The following is an 18,253-nucleotide window of genomic DNA, read 5'->3' as shown; positions in this document are numbered from 1 at the left end:
CAGAATTAATTGATGCAAAAGTCTTCTTTCCTACTTCACTCCCACTCATTAGCTCTTTCTCATTAAATTCTTTACTTGACACACCCACTCATGCTCATGCCAAGTAATAAATTTTTCAAACTCATCAGTTTGTTTCCTTCAGAAGCTGGAGAAAGAGATTGTTATTTCTATTTTTAAACATTGAGAAGCTGGTGCCTGTTTTTCCAGTAAACTGACTTTGTGTATTATAAATTATAATTCCTGGGGGAGTTATAAGACCCATGTTTTCAAAGCATGGTGAGAGTGTTTATAGTATTATTTTTTTAAACTTACACGTCTGTCATTCTACTGTGATTTAATACCTTCATCCAAATAACTTCAAGCAGTTTACAAACACCAGTTAACTGAGCCAGTTGCTGTTTACTTCCAGTCTGCTGTGCCTTGGGTAAGTTACTTGAGGTTGTAGAGGTTAAGCACAGAAACTGTGCTGTGCATCTAACCAAGTCCTCTGCCCAGGAAATACTGCAGCCAAGTGACTCACTTATTCGTATGGAGTTTTGCTCGTGCATGCAACCCAAATAKAGGATGGAAGGGGGCTTAATGGACATGCAATATCCAGCCATCCATGGTGATATTTAAAAAGCGTGACTGTCTTCTTGTCATAGCAAGAGATTATACCAAACCACGTGGAACTTGTGCTCACTAATGAGAAAACTCTCTTCTGATAATTACCAGGGCAATATTGGGACAAATTTATACAGAACAATGTTCACATTGCAAAAACCAGTGTGCCCACCAGAGCACCCTGTTATGAGCTGGTTCAGCAAGCCAACAAATAACCAAGACCTGCAAAACAGTTCTCAAAACTACAAAAMATTTTTCACATTTTTCTTGTACTTTTCCACAAAACAGTGTACAAAATCACAACACATCTGTTAACTGTGATCCCCAAAAATTATTAGGGGAAAACAATGAGTGGTATGACAAGATACTTCTGACCATAACAGTAGTCTTAAGTACAAGGAAATGAAAGGAGAGGAATTAACTGGGACTGACAGAAAATAGTATCCTGAAAGGACACCTGCTTCCTGACAAAACTATCTATATAAGAGACTGAAATTTGAAAACTGCTGAGGTTTCTGCAGCACCGACTCATTTAGTCTTGTTTTTCAAAGGCGCTGCCTTAATATCACAGCTGGGTCCAATTGGAGAATTAAGRTGTCAGTTGTCAGCATCTCACTGTGGAAGTTCATGTGAACACATTTGAACCTGGGCTTGTTCTTTCAATCTCRCAGGTTTCTTTCCTACATTTTCTTATATGTCTTTTCCTATAAGGAAGACAGGAGCTTTCTTGCTGCTAAATGGGAGAACAAATGTTGATTTTGGTACAGACTGAGATTACTGAGGTTTCTGAGCAAGTAATGAYGGACTTCATTCATCTTTACACTGGACTGTTTGTTTTTTAGTTAAAGCTGRTACTTCATTTTTCATAATACAGAACACTTGCATGCCCTTGAAATTAGACTGAGGATCAAAATTTATTTTCTAACTCATTATAATTCCTTATTTTTTCCAAATTGTAATTTCACTGCACAGAACTCTCCATATCATTAACACCCCCGGGAACAYTTCTCAGCACTGTGTTAATGCCAATTAAAAATCTGTTCTCAGTGTGCTGCCTCTACTTGCTGAAAAGGAAATAAGTGAAAAAGACAGCTAAAATCTTGTCAGAGAATACCAAGTAAACATCCTCTCCTWGTCAGAAAAATATGGGAATAGAAGAGTCTTTACTTTACTTACTATGGCAAATGCCATAGTTAAAAGAGCTGGAAACTCTTGAGTGCCCAAGGGATGATGCAGCAGGCTGGGAGAGGGGAATCCTGGGGATTGTGCTCCTGCTTCCTGCTTTGGGTTCCTCCCAGGAACCATGCCAGGCTGTCACTGTTTTCCTATTCATTGGCTCTCTGCTCCTACCACTTGAGCTGAATGGCTGTCTCATGCTGCCATTGCTCAGTTTTACTTCACTTTTGACTCAGATTTAACCAGACCCAGTGTCTGCCCTGGGCTCTGGGGCTGGGTTTGCCTTCTCATTGAAGGCACGCTCTCCCTCTGCTGTGCAGCACTCAGCAATCAGATCCCTTCCCTGTCACTTACACAAGCCAAGCACATTTTGGATTCATGCTCAGCCCCGCCTTGTCCTTTGCCACCACWGTGACATCTGTTAACAAGATGCTGAGAGGGACATGCATGGCCATGCTCCCAGAACAAAACACCTCTGTTCCAAATGTCACAGCAAATGCCACCTTGCCGGGGTCACATGTCTGCTCTCCACCTGTCTCAGCCAAGGGCCCATCTCCCCAGCAGAAAAGGAGATGAAGAGTTATCACAAAGCTGTTTTACAGTCCAAGCTCACCCCAAGCATAGAGGGGAGCTCAGGATCCTGAAGGACATGAGCCACACACCACAACTACCCCAAAGCCAGCTCTTTTCCCATTCACTGCCTGCTACTGCTCCTTCTGAACCATGCCCAAGTGACTCCTGCTCCCTCCCTGCACCCTGGTGGACAAGCTGGCAAAGCAGAGATGTGGCAGGATGAGCAGCAGCCAAAACGGCTGGCAGGATGAGCAGCTGCCAGTGCCTGTCGTGGAGAGAGGCGATATGGCAGCAAGGGCTCAGGGGCACAGGGCTCAGAACATCACCCCAAGGACAGCAGCAATGTGCCCCTGTGGCACCCACAGCAACCAATCAAAGSAAAAGCCATCTGAGTGCAATTTTCTGATGTATCTGCAGTCTCTGTCAGAAGAATTAAAACAAAATCGCAGGCTGYAACACCTGTGAGCCCTCAGAGCATCTGTGCAGTGCTCAGCTTGGCAGGGGGCTTTGTTCTGTGCACTGCTGGCTCTGCTGCAGGGGTGCAGAAGGCAGGCTGTGTTTAACACTGCTGTTCTGGTRGCTCCCAGCTTTCCTAGAGCTGGACCAGGGTGACAGAAATATGGAAAGAATGACAGGTACCAGAGGGGACAAGAAGGTTCTCCACAGTCAGCTGCAAATGATGGGAAGAAGTGAAACCAGGAGTGTGTAGGAACAGGGGAATCTTGGAGGGTGGAAGGATCTGAAGRGGTCAGTCACCCAGTGGTGGGTAGCTGGCAGCTGTAGCTTTGATCAAAAAATTRCCACTGCAAACTGGCTTTTAATGGGAGGAGTGCCTGCTTGGGGGATAAGGGGAAAAACATAAAGGAAAATGCAAGGATATCCCAAAGAGATCTCCAGAGCACTGACGATGTTTGGGCTTTGGGAGAGTAATGAACTTAGGCCTTCTGAGTCTGCTTCAATCCCCCGCTCTGCAGCTGTTCCCAGCCCCACTCTGTCCCCACTATGAGGCTTACAGGGATTATGARGTAAGATGAAACAAACAACCTGAAATAGCATCCCACTCCTGCCTTAAGACCTTGATTAGGAGCACACGCACATTTTTGTGTACACAGGCAAAGAGCTAATTACCCACCTGCCCTGCAGACCACAAACCCCAACTGTTATTTCAGTTCATCGCTCCTCCCATTTTCTTGAATCTGGCACTGAAAGGGGCTGCTGTTCTCACCTCTCTTGCCTTGCAGGGTCTCCTGCTCTGGCAGCAATAAACAGGATCTGGGAATCTGCAGATTCTTGCAAGCATTCATGCAGAAATAGTATTTGCTTTTTTTATTATAACTTTGGTACAATGCAACTTGGTAGACAAGTTACAACTATCTGTAAATAAGCAAAACTGGACAAGGGAAAAGAAGGTCAAGGATGATATGAAAATGGTAATGAATCTGATGTGCTCACACAGCTGCAGCACTGCAATTTTTCTTTCTACAGTCACACAGAGAAGCCATGGTCTCGTTTCGGTGTTCYAAAATGCTGCATGTCCCTTCCTATGCATGCCTGACAATATAACTAACACRTGCTACTTTGCCAACCACTTGCAATCTCAGCAGGGCCAAAGACTGTAAAATTCCTGGGGGTTTATTAAAGCTGCTGTCCATGGTATTGCATGGATCAGACATCAGCTGCTGCCAAGAAAAGCGTCCTACCCATGACTCCAAACTTTAAGTAAGGACAGGGAAGACCTAACAGCAACCTGCCCATTTTTGCAGCACATAAACCTGAGTGAATCCATCCACAATCAAACATGCAACTTTCAATTCCCTTGTTTTGTCACTGGTCATCTTGCTCCACCTGAAAGACAACAGTTGGAGTGTGGATGCTTGGGACCTCACATGGACATGGCAGACCAGATTGCTTCTCCTGCTTCTGGAGGAGATCAGAGCAAGTGATGAAGAACAATATCCTCCTCTGCTGTGCAACATCCATCACCAGGGCCACAGAAAGGGCCAGCCTGTAGCCATGCAGCACTGAGCTCTGGCACAAAGTTCTGGCTGTGCTCTGAGATGAACTGTGGTTCTCTTGCCCAGTACAAACCACACCCTGCACTGCAGCACTGAAGGGTCAGTGCTCTTTGTGCCCTTCTCTGCAAGTCTYTCTGCCAAAGCCTCCCTGAGGAGTGGCTGTGCTGACATGGGYCACAGCAGTTTGCATTAAGCAAATCCCAAGCAACCATCTTCCAGTGGGACTTCCAAAAGTGCTTTTTCCAAAAGAAGAGAGAACCTTGCACTACTTAGAGCTGTTTGTCAAGGTATTCTGGGAATTAGCYCAAAGGAGCACTGGCAGCTGTGTGACAAAGCAACCACATTTGCACTTCTCAAAAGTAAGGTTTTATCTCTCCTCCTCAAGGGTTTCTCTGGGTCTTTTGGAGCTTTCAGAGAGAAGCTGCTTCTCTCTTGTCTTTTAAAGCACATTTATACATCAAACTAGAAGAACAAGCCAGCCAATTTAAACACATGTAAGCACATTTTGGATGAAGCCAGTAGGCAGGAGGTGCAGAAGCACTAAAGACAGAGCAGCCTGAGCTTTACAACTGCTGCAAGAAAAGCACCGACTCTCCAGAGACCTCTRTGTACTTAGTCTGGTTGCTAGTGTTACCAAAGCACATACAGAAGCTCATCACACATATCTCATTATTCTTATTCAGGCTAATTAGGAGAGCACTGACACAGGCTCTGCTCCCTCACACTGCTGTTTAGCTGTTGAGGCACATTTTTTGGCTGCTGGAACACCAGATCACATTCAGTGGGAATTACTGCTGTACTTCACTGCTGCAGGGAATGCTCAGCTGAGAGACCATGTGGTGTTGCAGTCCTGACAGGAAGGGCATTTTTGCCCATGTTGTGGCTCTGTGCCATCTGTAGCTCCTCATCCCCACGCAGGTGCCTGGAGGCTTCCAGTGTGGCAGGGAGAGGCTGTTGCTCTGTGAATGCTGGCACCACACCAGGCAGCGAGAGCTGGATGGCGAGTGATTTGTAGTGCCTGCAGTTTCAGTGCTGGAGCTGGCAAGCACCACSCCAAACAAACTGAGCTGGGGTCCCATTTTGGGGCTGTCTGGCATTACAAGCCTTATCTACACTTGGACAAGYGATTCCACTGGCTGATCTAACTCCAGCAATCAGCAGAACTGTAGGGATTGCCAAGACTGAGCTAAGTGTGGTTTCCATGTGAATCCAGGCAGAAGTACAGCAAAAATTGCAGCTCCTTGATCTGCTTCTGACTTTTGCAAGTGCCACTACATTACCACATTACTGCTGGCCTTCAAACTGAGGTTTCCACTTAAACTTGACCAAGATTATAGAAGATTCCTGCTGCATCATAAGCAAGCTCCTTTTAACTTCATCATCAAGATGGGTCACTTCTAAACTATGTGCTGCCTTCTCCGCCTCCCCTACTCAAGCTGAGCAGATAAAGRAGAATTTTCTGCTTCTGATTTGCCCCTCTCCCCACCCTTTAGAAGGACCACTGTGGATCTTGGATGACACTGAGTCAGAAATGGAGACTTTGAGCAAAYCCAGGCAGCTGCTTCCCAGAGCAGAGAGTGACCTTGTGCTGGTTTAAGAAGGYGTGGGTGGCAGTGTCAGGCTTTCAGAGCAGGCTGTGCCCTCTGATCCTTCCCTCATCCTGCCCTTCCTCAGCTGCCAAAGCCCTGGGARGGGTGTTTGGGTGGCCCTCCTGTGCAGCCACATCTCTCCTCCCTGCATGAGGCATGAGTAAAGGGATGCTTCAGTACCCAGTCTGATTCAAATAAATATTTTTCTGATTTAGCCTGCAAAAGCTACAGACAAACAGAAGAAAATCCTAAATAAAATCTCAGCACAAAGTTTGAAGAAAAAGTGATGTTCATCACTTAATATATTTTTATACAATTGTTTAGGTGTTAGGAGATTATTTTTTTCCMACAGAAAATATTGACTTTAAATCACCTTTTGTTCTAATTTAACTTTTCTTAGTGCAACWGCAGTTAAAAGAAGCATAAATAGACCTGCTTCAAAGTGCTGACATCTAGAAACTGTATCAATTTTTGGACTTTTAATAAAACAAAATGAAACCTTTTTTAAAAAAAAATCCACTATTTACACAAAGAAATTTTCACTGCAAGTGGAAACATTTTCTACCATTTGTACGTAAACACAAAAAATGTGTTTAAAGGAAAACATGCTCTTAYTTTTCAGTGTACAGCTTGCTTTTATCAAGTCTGATAAAATTACGAGCAACTAGGCTTTCTTCTTATAAACATTACAGAATTGGTAAAGAAGCCTCTCACCACCATGAATTTCTTTTTGACCCCAAAGGTCTGTGCTCTGAAGCTGTGAATAGATTGGTAGACCAAATAAAAGGCAGCTAGAATTCCTATTTTAAATTGCAGCTACAATTCAAACAAGTCATTTTAAATTGAGGCCAATTAGAAGCTTGAGAGAGAAACATGTAAGATCACAGTATGTAACAACAACTTATATGAAAATGTACATGTTAACCATAAGAGCAAGCAACTCCAGTTTCACAGTTTAAACACAGAAATTTTCATACTGACCAACAGGCGTGTCCTCCGAAAGGCTGAGAAGTGCCATATTCCCGTTCGTGCTTCTGGCTCCATTATCAAAGAAATAGGGGGCATAATTTGCCTGAACTGCAATTAAAACAAAACAGAATCCAAACAAAAGCATTTTGTGGTGGCAGTTATTTGRCTGGCTCAGTTACCTGACTCTCAGTAAACAGGAGCTGTTTTGGGAATACTATGAATGCATAACACACCCATTTGCTGCAATGGACTTTCAGAACTGCATCCGTACGGAGATTTTTAATAAAATTACTTTTACATGCCACTGTGTCAGTATTCACAAAGCAGAAAATAGAGGAAGTATATWAAAAAACCTCCAAACCAACAGAAACAAAGCAAGTAGTAGGATCTCCCTAAAAAAAAAYCTCAGCAAGTTCCAGACATCTTCACTGAAAAATTAACCTTTCCAGCTTGCAATGATTGAACACCTCTCTCCTAATCTACACATACAGGTCTGAAACTTTCCCAGTGCCTCAGTACCTTACCCAGTATTCTTACCCAGTGTTCTAAGCACATCCTGCCTTAAAATTATGCCTACTACATGAGCAATTAGCCATAATTAAATAGTTACTTACTTGCTGCCAGACAACAGCAAAGTTAAAAAAAAAAAAAACAGAACAAAACAAGAAACAAATTAGTTGTCATTTTACCGACTGACTGCTAGAGATTCAAAACAGCCCATTTGAAACAAAACTGCAAGTATATGAACACAGAGGGTAACATTTGCACTAGGACCAGTTGCCAAAGAAAATATTTCTGAACAGCATTACCACATCAGCAAGGATTACTACAGGATTTAAGGTTCTGCTTGTATTTTCCTATATTTTTACWTAGCAAAGTGATTATTGTACTCACCCAGGCAAACATGCACCAAACTGAGAAACAAGGAGGGGGTGAAATGCCTTACATGCTTCATCCCACTGAAGAAAGAGACCCTTTCGTCCGTGTTTTAAGGGCTTGGGTTTTGTTTGGTATTTTTTTTTTCTCTCTGAAATGTCCAGGAAAGTGCCCTTCAGACTGATGTAGCAGAGAAATGGGGAAGAGGCAGTAACAGATGCTAAGATGTTAAGCGGATGACACGTCTTAATTTCTGTGGAATTTAAAGAAGCTCCTTCCTACCACCTAATTAGACCAATTACTTTGCAGGGAGCTGTGGGACTCATCTCTGAGACAAGATTTGGAGGAATCAGTGTAACTCTCATAGGTTTTGCTGTTGGTACTGTATTTGTACTGTCCAAACATACAAGTAAGGGAGAAGGTAAAGTAGAAATYTGTTTTCTTTCTGAACTCTATCTTTAATTCTCTAAGCCAGTTTTCTGGTTTGAGAGCTGAAATAAGTTTATTTTTATTTTAGGTTTGGTAATCTTGAGAAACTACAAGAGAAGAAAACCTAATATTAGCAAAAATAACAGAAATGACTGTTACCRTTTTAAAGAAAACACTTGTGATAGCAAAAAATACACAACATGGCATATTAMAAATGTAGAAGTCAATATGTTCTTTTGATGAGCTGGCCTGATCATTTAATTCTTAAACTGCATGAATTGCTGAAAGCAACTTTTACTTTCAGCAGGCAATTTTCGACATACTAAAAGTTGTGTTTAAATATCAACACATCGATAAAGTTAACAGAGTGGCTTTTTTTTAATTGCTTGTTTTGACATATTGAAGGTGTTTGCACTAACTTAAAATAGATACCATCCTATACACTATAAGGTTAAAAATCAGCCGCTCTGGGAGGAAGTTCACAGGTAAACCTGCWTGAAAGGAGCTCCATCAGTGACAATACATATGACTCGATGATTCTGTGACTGTGATTCTGCAATGCTTGGCTGCCAAGCACGGAGRTGTTTACATTGGAGCTTAAACCTGACCTGCCGCAAAAGCACTTGCCCTTTAAGGATGTGCTAATGGAGTTTGCAGGGTTATTTAATTAACAGCCACAGCAAAAGAAATGTCTGAGAAGTTAATCAGTCAAAGAGTTCCCCATTGTAATGCTTTAAAAAGTGGCAGAAGCTGCATATACAGCCTGGCAGTGATGAGATGGTACATGCAGTGGACACACTGAAAGCAAGAGCAGAGCCACACAGGGCAACAGCAAAGATTTKTGGGGGAAGAAAATTTTCTCCTCATTCATCCACATTTTTTATCCCTATTTGCTAAAGTTTCAGAAGAGAGCAGGTCATTGTTCACTAGACATAGCCCCACAGACASAGGGGTGCAGGGCTGAAGACGGGCAGCACTCAGGGCCAGCTTCCATCACTGATGGAGGGCAGGGACAGGCTGGGCAGCTCCTGTGTGTGTTTTTCCTACAGAGGGAGCTGGCAATCAGATCCCATCACACATTATCAGTGTACCCTACCCTGGTTTTGGCAGGGGAACAAATGATGGAGGGCACCATGGGAGAGGCCCTTGCTGCAGACACAGGGTTGTGCTGCTCCCATGCTGGGGACAGGGCTGGTGTGCCTGCACATCCCCTGGGATCCAGAGAGCTGCTGGAGGGACACCTCTGCCTGCAGAATAAAGCCACTGTAGAAGATGCAAAACCCTATAGATGCAAACCCTGGTTCAGTACAGCACTACATTACCTGCCAGAAGCTTGGAATTTAAACCAAGGGGGGAAACTCTTTGTCACCTTGCTCTCTTTCTAACCACCTCCTATGAGGTTAGACCTTGTTCTGACTACATAAGACTATTCCTGTAGAGCACTATTTGCAAAAGCTCCATGTTGAACCAATCTGTGACTGCAGCAGTGGCCTGTAAAGCTCAGGCAAACCTGAACTAAGAAACACAAATGTATTTTTAGTGCATTTAAATTCATGATATGAGGATCCAAAGCTGAAAAATGTGTGGGAGCAGATACATATATATATAGAAGATGGATATAAATTTAGTCTCTGCTGCAAATTTAATCATGCCACCTCTGTCAAAAGTAGTATTAAACCACTGACAAAATCACAGAAATAGCCCTGCATGGCACCCAAAATAAAACATAAATAGCACCTAAATGTCCTCTCACCTGCCTCCTCAATCCACAACTAACCACATACTTTTTTCTATACAGTAGTTTCCTAGAACAAGTGATGGAGAGCTCTTGTCAAAGTTAATAGCTGTCTGTTCCCCTGGCTGCATCCCCTGGGGATCTGAATCTCTAGGGCCTGCATCTCCGATGAAGCAAAATGTCTCCCTCCTGAATTTCAATGAGTTTGAGCTCTTAATCCCCTTACAGTTTGAAAACCTAGCTAATGTGTGTCTATGCACAGTCAGATCCATATCTAACACAGCAATATTCGACAGACTATTTTTTTCTGAAAATATACTTTGATCAAAGCCAACACAGCTCATGGATCCAGGCTTATTTTGATGAATTTTCTYCTTGGGAAGAAAAGGAGCAGAAGTGGGTTCCAGGAAAGCATACCTTCTGTCCCAACGTTTTTGGGAATGGAAGGATCCCTCTCTATGTAGAAGAAACTTTCTATTTAATACATTTTTGCCACATTGAGAAGCAAGAAACATAAAAGAAGAATTAAATATACTTACCTGATCTCAAATATACCCACCTGAGCTGAAACAATTGGTCTCCCAGGGTGCTGTTTGTTTACAATTCAGTATGAAAAACATCCAGAAAATATTCAATATCTTCAGAAAAGAAGTTCTAGGTTTGGGTCACTGATTAGCAATACCTACTGGAGCTTAAGACAGTTAGACAATCTGAATTTTTTAGACATGGGAGGCTTTCATGAGTTGCATTTCAATCAGTTTATGGATGCTTACATGCATTTGCAATTCAAAAATAGTGAGAAAAATAAAATGAAAGAAATAACAGATATTGTTTTCCACAGTCCTGCTTTGCCTTTTAATAACTACTTTCTGTCTTCAGATTTTATGTTTCCATTTTCCTCTTTTCTAGGCTCTGGACAGTATTGATAAGTAATGAAGTTCACACTCAAATAACAATAATTCAAGCTAGTTTTTTTATCTGCTTGTCCTCAAATTCTGTGTGTATATGACATTAGGCATTACCTTGGAGAGAAGTATTCAGCATTTTTTATGTGCACATTTCTGCGTGTAAATAAATTCAACATAAAAAGTGCTGCACACTTCATATAAACCTCAGCGTGTGCAGAAAGACACCAAATCACACTCTGGCTTTCTCTTTGTTTATCACATGCTAAGAGGGGCTGTGGGAGTTACCATCGATACCTGAAGGCATTATACACAGCACAATTCACTCAGAATTCCTCATGCAATTCCATGAAGGAGAGAAGTGGAGCCTCAGTTAAATTCTCTCAAAACTCTTCCTATTCTCACTTGTTTGGAAGTGATTGGGACGTTCTCTTTTAGCTTGAAAATAAAGGAAGGGGAGTAGGATGGAGCTGTGACATACACCCTAACATCCCTGGCCCCAGCTGGGCTGYTCCTTGCACACCAAAGGGTCAGTTCAGCAGCAAGTCCCACAGCATGGTGTGAACAATTGTCCTCCAAGCTGGTCTCCAAACACCTTCAGAGCAGCAGGACACACTGAGCTAACATAGATATAACAACCATTGTTGCCTGGGTGTTTCTCCCTGGCTGGCACCTGGGAAGGATCACAGCACTCTTGTTCCAACAGAGCTGAGACACAGTTAAATGCATGGCTCCCACCACAAACCAAACAAAACATTCCTGCCTGCCCCCTCAAAATCTCCCTGCAAAGGACTGAGAGACGACTMATAGTAGGGCATGTCATCACTCCATCAATTTCCATTAATACAGAGCACAGATGATGCTGAAAATCCAGGAACAACTGTCAACAAATGATGACATTTCAGATGACTGGTATTGGTGGTGAAGCATTTTACATGACCTAGATTTTACATTTCCTAGCACAGCACCATACTTTCTGTCTGGCTACTGGCAGAAACTCCAGGAAATGGGGAATCTGCAGGAGCCTGGGCCAGTCTGTAGACAGGAGAAAAAAATAAAAGTCCCTCAGAAGTCTTCAGTGCCCACCTTTACATTTTGAATTACCAGCTACAGGAGAGAAATAGACTTGTAATACCATTGCTCAGTAGGAACTACGAAAGAGAATCAGTCCTGTGTTTTGGTGGTTAAATCTAATCAGAGATGTGTGCTGGAGTCCTTGGCCACAATCACAAAATTCTGATACCCCCTGTTGCCAGAACAAATATGCCACCTCCTATGTAAGAGTTTATGCATCTCTCCACAGCCCACTCTCATCACTTGGGCTATGTGAATTTGTTAAAATGACATGGAATTTTTGGTGGTCATGACAGATTAAAATGCAAACCAATAAATACCTCTTTCTCCCTCTCACTGTTATTCTCTTGTTACTAATTTAGAGTTTAACATTCTAAAAGGAAAATAAGTTCTGACTCATGGGGGTCTAAGTTCAGTTTTCATATCTAGCACAGACAGTCTATAAATAATCAGCCTAAGATCATTAAATTCATGTAAAAGTAATCAAAAGATTACTTGTGATCTTGGTCAAATTTACAAACCTCTCTTAGCTCAGTCATTCCAGGCTGAAAGTGACACTGTACAGTTTGCTTTAAGGAATTTAAAGGAAAACATGAGTTGTAACTTGGCTGTCTACACATTTTTTATATTGGAGCTCCACTAAGCAGCTATGTGAAACCTCAGCAGTTTCACCTTGTTATACATATTAGTAAAAACTGTTATTCCCTTTTACCCATGYTGTTGCCTGAAAACCTGTGATTTTCAAAGCTATAATAATTCAGAGGGAAGGGGGGGTCATATCTACCACTCCAAGGGGGGTCCCTGCCTTCATTGGCAAACACCTGTCTTTCAAACCAAGACAGGGTGGTAGCAGAGGTTTGGGGAATTCCTGGGAAAAAGAAGTAACTTCATCTCAGTTACAGCTTCTCTTGGTTTTAGTCTGCCAAAAAGTATTTTATAGCACTTGCAAAAAGGTGCTGCAGGTAACTGAGGAAAGGGGAACATTTTTAATTAAAGTTCCTGCTATCCATTTCACTAGCTTAGAGGCTTTTAAAGACCACTGCAAAATCCATTTACAATTCAATAACTTCTTTCGAAGCTACAAATCGCTCTCCTGGTTTTCTTTTGACAAGGATAGAAGATGAACAAATAGTCCCCAGAATATCCAGGTATATTTAGATAGCCTATATTCACTTCAGCAGCACGATCTGTGATGGATGTGGTGCTGTGGAGCATGACACAGATCTGTCTGAAGGATGCCATTTAACAGCAGACAGGCAGTCCAAGTTATTTATGAAAGAACTAGCATAGTTCATTGTTTTGCCTGTAAAAATTATACATATAACTCAGAGTTGGGGTGTGAATAATGAATAAATCAAGATTTTATAGTTTACTCAGTGTGGCTGAGAAAAATAAGAAGACTTGTTTAGGCAGAGCAAAGAAATGCTTGTGTTCTCCCAATAAATATCCTGGCTGGTGTGAATGCTGTGGACATCCACAGCCTACAAGACTGTAACATGACATACTGAACCAGGGGATGTGTGAAAATTAAACATACTTCTTTTACTGCCATGTGCAATCAAACCCAACTATTCAGCACAGGAATGGCATGAATGCAAAGACAACAGGTGAACTAAAGCCCTCACTGGAGATCAGCTCTGGGCCACAGCAGCACTTTGGCCACAGGGGCAGATGCAATCCCTGGATTTTACTCAGGTAAATGCATCACTCAACTCTCACACTGGACTAAGTGACGAAGTACTTACTTTGTTAGGATATGGGAGATCCCACTGGCCAGGGCACACCTCAGCCTTTCCCTTGGATTGCTGTATTCAGAGGAAACCTGAGTATCCAGGCAGCCTTACACCAAAGCAGTGCTTGTCCTTAACCTAGAAAAAAGATGCATTTCAATGAATTTTCCATTACAAGAGTATTAAATACTCAGCTTTGAAATGATTTACCTCTGAAACACATGGGACTATCACTCTATTCCAACTTACATTKCCATCCACTATCTACTCTTGGCCTGGAGAGATTTCTACAATCAATGTGTATATGATGATTCTCAAAACATACTTTAACCTGGCAAGAGCCCAAAGATTATCTCTTCATTATTATTAGCTCTACCTATGAGCACTGTGTTCTCTCCTCACACTTTCTAGTACTTTATCTCAAAATGCTGTACTTACTTGCCCTTTTCTTTTTAAAACAGTCTATCAATAAGATAAATTGAGAGAACTAAGCAAGAATCTTAACAATAGATGTTAAGTTGAGGAATGAATAAAATACCTGAGAAGGGACTTCAACATCTGCTAAGATTACATGATCCAAAGTTATCACAGTGAATGCTGAAATACAAATTAAATGACAGAAAAATCCTTCCCATACTGTGGTTTTAAGATGATTATATGGTGCCTTGAAATGGAGATGTTCAAATCCCATAAGTGTTCTTTGTACGAAATTATTGTCTGAAAACAAAAGAGGCAATTCAGCACCATTTTATAATATAGCTCTTTGAAAAGGTACACTCCAGTTAGTCTCATAGACAAAAATTCATGGAGACAAATTAACATAGTTCAGCACTTAGGGAAATTCAGACAAAAGAATAATTTGAGATCCCACATAGACAAAGAATGGGTAGGGACCACCATGCCAAGAGACAAAAATATTACTTTTCTACTCTGCGAAAATAGACAAGGAGGAAGACTTGACATGTTTAGGAACAAAAGGAAGAATGAAAACAATATTGAGGAAGGCAATAGAAAGTTCTGTTCAGGAGACAAGAAAAACTGCAAAGCACATTTTATAATAAAATTATAAAGATCAGATTGACTTCTCAGACTCAAGGATCTGTTTTAAAAACTGCTGAGTCTTGACTTAAATGGAAATTTAAGAGGAGTTCCTTTCAAAGACTATCAAAGGTGAAGCTTATGAGCTAAAGGTCAACACATACAGTGCTTTCTCTCTTTTTGTCAACCACACACCTGAAGATGTGTGCAGACTAAAGCAGCAGTATTGGTATATATTTAACTAAGTAAAAGGCAAATGCTGAATGGTTTAACCTTGGTACATTCAAACAATGTCAAGGTAAGAGCTCAGTGATAATTGCAATAATTTGTTGTTTCCCAAGAAATTGAAGTTAACTGGAAAGCCAATGAGTCAAAAAGAACACTTTAAAGGGGGGCTTGAAGACACTGCTGCATTATCTCAGCTCATACAGAATCTTGTTTTTAGCCATCTCACTGTTTCTCCAATAGCATTCGTASACAGATGGACTTCTTCACACTTTCTTTTTTGCCATAAAAACATCTTCCTTTACAGGCCTACTGACCCCTTGGGGAAAAGTTCTGTGATGCAAATATGTTTTAGAACTGCTCAGTGAACAGGCCACACAACTGGCACTGATTGTGACACAGGGTTCTGGGATCATGCAAACAGGAAAGTTTGTGTGGAGGACCCACCTAGCAAACAGAGCATTTTCCAGTGCACTTCAGTTATGGGAAACAGTTTGAAGCACATGCTACAGAGATCTGATTTTCAGAGACCAGGCAAGCACCAAATGGTGCCTCAGGAGTATGTCCTTTAGCCCCTGAGGTTGGCATCAGTGCTGAAGACCAATCAAGATGACAAAATCCAGCCGAAAAGCACTCTTCTTCACTGACCTAAGCAGCATCTTACTTGTCAGGTGCTTGAGGGAAGCCCTGCTGCTATTTGGCTTTTGCACCCTGAGATCCTTTAGCCAGGAAGTATCCATTGCTGTGACTGCACACATATCACAAAAGGACGTGCACAGCAATAATTAAATGATTGTACATGTGCCTCGTGGGCTGCTAAYGAACAGGTGTTTTTGTGTGCTGGAACCTCTGCTGGGGCTCAAACGCCACCTAGAGCAGTRTGGATCATCAGCCCTGAGTAGCTGGGAACAATCAGCTCTTAAAGGAACATTCCAAATACAGCCTGAATGCCCGACAGAAACCGGGCTTGCTAAGGGAGCTTCTTGGTATGACTGAGATTGTTGTGGCTGTGTCAGGCTGCAGAAGGCAGACCAGTCACGTTCAGCTGCTCGCAGCACATAGTGACCTGATTTCTCTGATAACGTGTTCAGAGCCTGACCAGATGGCATTGTGAGTGTAAGGTGCTTATCCTATAGGAAATCTGTCCTTAACTTCCTCGTGGAGCATCAGCCTGAAAATGTGGGACGAAATCCCTCACACTTGAAGTTATTCACAGTCAGTACATCAGAAAAGCACACACAAAGGTTGAATGCCTACTTGAACAAATGCCTATCCAGATACTGAACTTTTCCAGCAGGGACCCCAGTACTGAGACATTGAAAACAGAAGTAACTTTTGGGAATTCGTTCTGTGCCGATGGCCCTGCTCTAAGATCAGAAGACAAAGCATGGTGGAACAGTTATGTGTTCAAAACCAAKGCAGATTATCCAAAGGCTGCTGCAAGTCCTATAWTACYGAAGGCTACTGGGAACCACARGCAGACATTCATTGCAACCAGCASCCTTGCACCTGCCATTTAATGTAGYACTAGGGAGCTCCCTTTGCTTCCCAACAGTAATTAAAAAATAAGTCCTARAGAGCAATTAGCTATGGTGAAGATAACTGMTCACATCTGATAACAACTGCCTGATCTGAGGCAAAAGAAGTATAAGAGGGTTGTCCCCTAACCTTCAGCCTACAAGAGTGGAATAAAGACAAGCTTTGGGTAAATTCTTCTCAGAATATCAGTAAAAAGTGCATATGCATGTGACCTGCTGGTACCATCTGACAATATTCCTGAGGGAGTAGTTAGCAATAACCACAGACAAAACAGTGAGGCAACAGGTCCTCAGACTTGATCCAACGACTACTGAAGCCACCATGAGTCTTCTATTCAGTTTTGGCAAGAGTTAGCTGTGTCTCTACACAGGAAGTATTTATCCTTCTGCTTTTATATTTCAGCTGAGTTTATYATTTGAGATGATGCTGTTCATGGAGGATTTAGTTTTCCTCAGCAAATGGAATCACAAGAAGTTGCTCCCATAGTCCACACTTCGGATAAACAGAATTTCTCCAGAGCCAAAATCCTGAATTCCTAGTGGATCCCTGGGCCCTTGCACACAGTCTAGAGGGCTGAATAGCCAACCTCAAGAACCTCCATTACATGTTTTGGGATAATATTTTATACAAAGAATACATATTTTTATTTCTTCTACCACCCACTCAGAAAAAAGAGATYCCAAAACTTGCCTCTACACCAAAACTCCCTGCCAGCAGGGATCATTGCTCCTGTGCTCCTGCCAATTCACTGTCATAGTGCCAAAGAGAGACTGATTTGGTGTTAGCTGGTGGTATTAAGCTGTAAACAAAGTGAGGAGCCACCTGGCTCACTCAATTGACAAGGTCAGACCAGGATGCAACATCTGTTCTGTCAGGCATAGAGACACTTCAGAAACATCTTTATTGYAATTTAAGAGCAGTGCAATTTTCTTGCTCGACAGCCGAATGCACACAAAAACACAAGATACAAAAAATGCATTTGTCAGCTTGGACAAGATGAATTTACTGCTTTATATAAGCATACAGCTTGTGTATTTTGAGAAGCCACTGAAAAAATACGTTTCTCCTCTGGTAATGCCAAACAAATAGATRTAGAAGTGAAAGGAAAACAAAAGGAAGAACAGATGCCTGTAAGTGWAACCATGATCAGATGGTAGCTCTGTTCTACACATGGGGAAATGGCCAGGGACATAAGAGTCAAATTCTGTTGAGGAATTACTTTCAAGAGGACACAAAACATTCAGATAATTCTGTATGAAGCAAAAAAGCATTTGGGCAGCAATCACMATCCATGCTGAAATAATTTGGAGCTTCCTGCTTTAGGCTGCTCAGCCAAGACTAGGACCTCACACAAATGGCCTCTTTAATTTGAATAGMCCCTAACCAGGGATGGAGGCCAGTCCGGGAAACTTAGTAAGTACAAATACTCAAGTGCATTAAATTGTTTGGAACTCTCCAGATATCCAGAGTATTTCTATAATAATTTATTAATGGTCTCTGGGGCTTATGGTTTTGTTACCAGAGGGAACATTTTGCCTGAAGGAGAGTTGGAGAGTTTAGAGCGTGCTGCTTAGAGGGTGTAAGCCAGAGAGGTCTTTTACAGCATTTTTCAGATATAAAAGAAAAGGGCTTACACTCACGAGAGAACATAATCTTCCAGCCTTTTAGTGATTTTATACAAAGTTGTAAACACATGGCCATATTTTACCGAGTAAAACCCTGTTGCAAGCACATTTAATACAAAAAATGCTTTCTACATTTACTTGCAATTTATATT

At 41.9% G+C, this 18,253-nt stretch overlaps 1 protein-coding gene across 1 annotated transcript in view; it reads right to left on the bottom strand.

Annotated features, from left to right (window-relative positions):
* Nucleotides 1-8,185, bottom strand: part of CDHR1 (cadherin related family member 1) — a 41,900-nt gene extending 33,715 nt beyond the window's left edge. The window contains exons 1-2 of the mRNA XM_057371384.1: nt 7,820-8,185; nt 6,938-7,033 (exon numbers count right to left, since the gene is read on the bottom strand). Coding sequence (XP_057227367.1) covers nt 6,938-7,033; nt 7,820-7,880 — 157 coding nt within the window. The 5' untranslated portion in view covers nt 7,881-8,185. The remainder of the gene's footprint in view (nt 1-6,937; nt 7,034-7,819) is intronic.
* Nucleotides 8,186-18,253: the final 10,068 nt, after the last annotated feature.

The sequence above is a fragment of the Malurus melanocephalus genome, unplaced genomic scaffold (genome assembly GCF_030028575.1).
Source record: "Malurus melanocephalus ecotype Western Australia unplaced genomic scaffold, MMel_1.1 scaffold_146, whole genome shotgun sequence".
Lineage (NCBI taxonomy): Eukaryota > Metazoa > Chordata > Aves > Passeriformes > Maluridae > Malurus > Malurus melanocephalus.
The sequence above is the reverse complement of the archived record's forward strand: the minus strand, read 5'-3'. Positions and strand labels throughout refer to the sequence as shown.